The 5,650-nt window shown below is 34.4% G+C and overlaps 1 protein-coding gene across 4 annotated transcripts; it reads left to right on the top strand.

Moving 5' to 3' along the window:
• On the top strand, positions 1 to 5,650 carry LOC148611180 (uncharacterized). Of its 4 annotated transcripts, none has more exons than XM_088591434.1 (2): positions 1 to 467; positions 3,928 to 5,650. In XM_088591434.1, exon 2 carries the CDS (start codon positions 3,928 to 3,930, stop codon positions 5,614 to 5,616), a length of 1,689 nt encoding a protein of 562 aa, XP_088447560.1. In that variant the 5' UTR covers positions 1 to 467; the 3' UTR covers positions 5,617 to 5,650. The 4 variants fall into 4 exon arrangements, with proteins under 4 accessions (XP_088447560.1, XP_088447556.1, XP_088447559.1 ...); XM_088591430.1 differs by lacking the exon at positions 1 to 467 and adding an exon at positions 601 to 753; XM_088591433.1 differs by lacking the exon at positions 1 to 467 and adding an exon at positions 2,452 to 2,690.

Here is a 5,650-nt window from a genome sequence, read left to right as displayed (position 1 = left end):
AATAACACCTAGATGAACTGTCCCGTACTACCATATATCATGTACTAAGTTACAGCCCTAGATTAATCCTACCAGGAGGAATGATCCGGCCAGCGAAAACTATATATTTTTATATAGCCTAGCTGGCCGAGTGGTCTAGGGCGCAGGCGGTGTTGCCATAGATGTCACAGTGGTACAAGTTCGAGTCCCGCGGAGGGAACAACCAAATATTTGCTTCGCAAATTTGACAGTTCTAACATCGTTGGAAATTGTATCATCAAGTCATAACAATAGAGGAAGGAGTTATCAAGTGAACAATGATACTTTTACTAAAAGTCTTATTTCAATCCGTCTCCTTTAATCATGAATAATAATTCTGACATGCAATTTTATCCAAGGAAGTAGTGCTCTAGTGTTTATAATGTGCATTTCTGAATATCAAGTGGTTACAACAGGGTTCGAACTACTATATTTAAGAAGTATTCGAGGTATTTGTACTAGTTGAGCTGTATAGTGATAGTGAAAGCGGCAAAATAGCTAACATGATTTTGATTAGATAATAAAGGTTTATATTGATATAAAACTTATGCGATTCATTGCCAATCTTTATTTGTAAGCAGCCTTTCGTAAAGAATTTGATAACAATTGTAGTTTCTATATTTAAATCTCTATGTGTAACTTGAACATGTTAATGCGACATAATGTAAAATTATACATTTAAATTTGAACTTCCTGAGGATCACATACTTGAGTTAAAACATTCGGCCGATTTAGGTAAGATATATACATGTAAAACCTTTTAAGTTTTGTTTCCTTTTTTCAAAGAAGAAATTGATTTTCTTCCTTAGTTTTGTAATAGTAAAGTAGATTTTATTTGGAATATATGAATTAAGCAATGACCCAATTAGTTAAATTATAGCCTTTTATGTCGTTTCGTTTTCAGTCAAACTGCTAACCTTTTAAGTAAAGACGGTCTTACAGTACCATGTAGTAATAATACTGAGCATTTATGATCATAGGTCACGCTGATCACGCCGCAAACACTACTGGTCCCACATGGTTCGGGGTTTGGTAGAGCCCAAGTATACAATTGTTTTTTTCTTTCTTGGGGGAGAGGGTGGGGGTGATGGTGTCGTAATGATATATTGATTATTATATCTATCTCAAGTCGTCCATGTTGGTCCTGGTTGTATCTGTTCTTACTTTAATATTTACTGTTCTCAGTATCCCGTTTTTCACATTTCATCAAGTTAAAATAAAATAAGTTATATGCAAACTGCCTTCCAGCCTACAAATCTTGGTCGACAACACTTAAAATGTCCATTAACCATTTTAATCGACTATACGAAGTATGTGTACATGGTACCTTTAATTTAAAGTCAAGTGTAATGACAATTATGTTTTGTCACTTTATACGAGAAGTCACCACGGGTTAAATATTTGATTAAGTGTGATTTGATATTAGAAATATGTCGTTGTGTTGAAGCAGTTTGGACATATGTGTATTTTTATACACGATTGTGATATACTAATGTCCGTCCGTCCATCAGTCATAAAACTTAAAAACGTCTTGTTCAACATACTTCAAACTATATGCTAATAGGATAATTAATTGGAAAAGGTGAATTACCAAAATATTACAACGCGTGCCGAAGAACCCTAGATTTAACGAGTGTGCGGAACTTGTTACGCGCACGAGTTAAATCCTCAAGCGTTCTTGGCACGAGTGATCATATTTTGGTTACTCACGATAACCAATTGATTATCCTATTTATTATATAGATTTTCTTCATAATTTATTGATATTTTCAACATGAATTTTAAAATTCTGTAATTAGCGGATTTATATCTAAGTTTTGACGTTTTGGTGCGAGAAAGTCCGAAAGTGAAATTACCGAATTTATTTCACAGTGTGAATTTTTGAAATTTATTACACTGGGAACATTCGTTAAAGCACTCTATCTATATAATAAAAATTCTTTGTTATTATGGTCTTATAGTCTATATACTTTTGAAGAAAATTTGATTTTTAATTTTAGAGTTAATAGACTTATAAGTAAAAAATAAGAGAGGACAAGATGCTGAGAAGGCATACTAGTTGGATTTTTACCATATTTACCCCATAACTAACAATTCTAAATTTTAAAAAAGTTTGAAGCAATGTAAATGATTCCATACAGCCCGCGAAAACGACCGTGCATTCTCACTGAAGCGTCGATAATATTGTTTGGTCAATACAAAAAAAAGAGAAGAGGACGCCAATACCAATAAATGGGTTAACGGTGTTCCAGAATCATGAGAATGGCGCATTTACAAGCTCGAGCATGCAATATAATATCTACAATATTCACCAAAACATGCAACAAACCTTTACAACAACACCAACGCCGTAACCAGAGTAACTTGCATGTATTTATGTTATTTGATTAGACAAATAATTACCATTAATTTTGTGTAAGATTGATATGATTTTGGCACAAAGCATGCAAGCAAGCTACCAAACTTACTACCTGCTACCCGGCATATAATTGATTATGATTAGCATTTTGTTGTCTATGGATTGGTTTCTCCAAACAAAATCAATGGTTTAGAATCAGGACTGTCCAGCATCGGTGATTACATTGGTTGTGAGATTGTCAGTTAATTTGTTTAAATGGTTATGTACCTGCTACCATGATATTAATTGGAATATAGAAAGCCATAGTCACAAGGTAAATTGAAGCTTAATTCAGACATGGACGAAAGATATTATGGAAAGGGGTTGGTTCCATATGTAGGTTATCATTGGTCATTTTTTGTCCCAAACATTTTCATACAAAGGTGGACCTCTGAAGGCGCCGCTATTGTAATTTTTCTGTAGTGTCCCCTCAATTGCATTATGTTTGACAGTTTTTCGTTTGTTTTTCAAATTCATCAAGTCTTGAGCTTGGTGAAATTAAAACTAAAAGTTTGAAATTATAATTACAATTGGATGTTTTAGCCCAAGAAAGTATTTTCCAAACTTACTGTTACCACTTTAATCTCCAACTCCCCCGAATTTATGGATATGTACAAAAATAAGAGAATGCATATTTATAGCCGAAAACATATGTTCTTCAGGTAACGCGCAACAATTTCACTAAAAAGCGGAACAAACAGTAAATGAAAGGGGATATCTATTTTGACACATTGAACTTTAGGGAATGACGCTAAATTAAAAGTATTACACATTTATTTAAAATACCTGCGACACCTGCGATATTTTTTTATACATTTATAATAAAATGAAGCTCTAAGCTTTTATCAATACACACACACACAGCGTAATGAAGAGCTTACTGTCAGATTTGTTGTGTGATGTTGATTGTTTCTTCTTGTTGATGCGAGGCAACGGTAGGTCTTAATTCACATTATGATTGATTCTGGTTACAATTTAGGTCAAGGTGGAATAGCTGTCTTCTTACATTAGTACTCGTTGAATGAGTGTTTTAACAGCAAAATATTAGTTATTGGGATTTTAGTAGATCACTTTTGTATCACATGATCTGTCGAATCCAATGTAAAATGCATGTATGAATATGTGATTGCTGTCCGCCCGTTCGTCTGTATTTAGTGACAGAAACTGTTCGAAAGAGTTACAAGTCTTCGACTCGACGTGGTTTTGACCTTTTGACTTTGTCGGTTTAAAATAAATTTTCAGTTCTATGAGTCTTTTTGAAAGCGGTTTGAGTTATTGAATAAATATTTTTTTAATTGTGGAACCCGATAGTTATTGTCTCTTACTCTGAAATACAGGTATACGTCAGATAGTTTGTTTGATGTGTACCGACGTCAATATTTTGTGACAGCTGATGAGACGTCACAAATGTTGTTATTGTTAATTCGACGTCTGGTCTGATGTTGAAATGGGTTAAGCATACTCGAAAAAAGTATAAGTTAGTTAAACGAAATTATGTGTATCCTTTACAGATGACAGATCAGGATAACCAGTGTACGCTCTGTGAGAGACGAAGTATTCCAAATATTGTGGCTATAACGTGGTGTTCCATCTGCGAAGAAGCGCTATGTAAGTCTTGTAATTCTGTCCACAGCTTGTTGAAAGCAACTTGTAACCACCAAACATCAAATTTTGACGAGTATAAGAAGTTACCGCCATTTCTACTATCTCTAAAGCTGACTTGTGATGATCACAATAATCCATTTACTCTGTATTGTCCAGCCCATAAAGAGCCATGTTGTTGTCACTGCACTACTTCCAAACACAAAACATGCCACGGATTCGAAACACTTGAAAGTTTGATCAAAGAGTCTTCATCATCTTCTACCATTTTAGATTTAGAATGTGCCGTAGATGAGTTAAACATAAATGTAGAGAAAGTTTTGTCAAACCGGAAGGATGCATTAAAAACGTTGGACGACCAAATACTGGATTTAGCCTCCTCAATCAAACTAACTAGACAACAAGTTAATGAAAAACTGGACAAAAACGAAAAGGAAATATTACATCAACTTTCTACACTACATATAAGCTACAAATCAGAAATAGAAAATATCATTGAAAGTTTGAAAACAACTAAAGCAACAATTGTCTCGGTGCAGAAAAGCATAGAAGATATGAAAAACTTTGCGTCCGATTCCCATTCGTTTTTCGGTTCCCGTCGCTTATTTTCAACTCTAAATGATGAAGCACAAAGTTTTCGGAAACTTTTTAATTGTGAAAGTACGCTAAAGCAAAAGACAGTGGAACTTAAATTTTTACCAGGTTCTTTGCTTCAAAGTGATAATATATTCGGAAAACTTGATGTGAAGGAGGCAGACAATGAAATACTCTTTACCAAAAATGCAAGTTTGGAAGCAGAATTATCCGTAGACATTTTAACAGATATTGATGCAATTCAGTTAAGAACAAATGTCCAATTTCAGATGGAAAATAGTGCGTTTACAAGGAGACTAGCAGGGTGTACGTTTCTCGGGAAAGATCGTCTGCTGTTTGCAGATTGGAGTGAAAATAATGAACTTCTCTTCTTTGACGAAAGAGGAAAAAGCATAAAAAATTTCCCTCTAGATAAAAAAGCTTTTGATGTTTGCTATATTGGGGATAATTCTGTAGCAGTAACTTATCCAGATGCTAAACAACTATCAATTATGGACTTAAAATTGAGAAAAGAAAAAGTTGTTGTGTCGTTTGAAAACCGATGTTGGGGAGTTACATTTTCTGAAGGCAAGTTATTTGTACGGGAATATTCTGTAGGAATTCATTGTTTGGATATGAACGGGAAAGTGCTGAAAACAGTCCAAGTAGACGGCTACATAACACACATTACTAGTTTCAGCGGCAAACTGTATTTTACTGAACATTCTCCAGATGCAGTTCATTGCTGTGATGAGGATGGTACCGAGGTATGGCATTTACCGCTTGAAGGGGGTGGAGCACCGAAAGGAATTATAGTCGGACAATTTGGTTTTGTTTTTGTTGTCTTAGAACATGACCAAAAACTCTTAGTAATATCTCCAAACGGTTCTAAATGTAGAGAAATTTTGAATGCAGATAATGGATTGAAGGAACCACATGCGATTGATTATGACATGGTTAGGAATAAATTGTTATTAGTGAAAGATAAAACGGGCACCGCTGAGTTGTACGACGTTCTATACTAGTAATGGCGTATTATTTCATAAATTTTAAACATTG

Source organism: Perna viridis, chromosome 7, assembly GCF_037379345.1.
Source record: "Perna viridis isolate PV_CMFRI_1.1 ecotype Kerala chromosome 7, ASM3737934v1, whole genome shotgun sequence".
Lineage (NCBI taxonomy): Eukaryota > Metazoa > Mollusca > Bivalvia > Mytilida > Mytilidae > Perna > Perna viridis.
The sequence above is the reverse complement of the archived record's forward strand: the minus strand, read 5'-3'. Positions and strand labels throughout refer to the sequence as shown.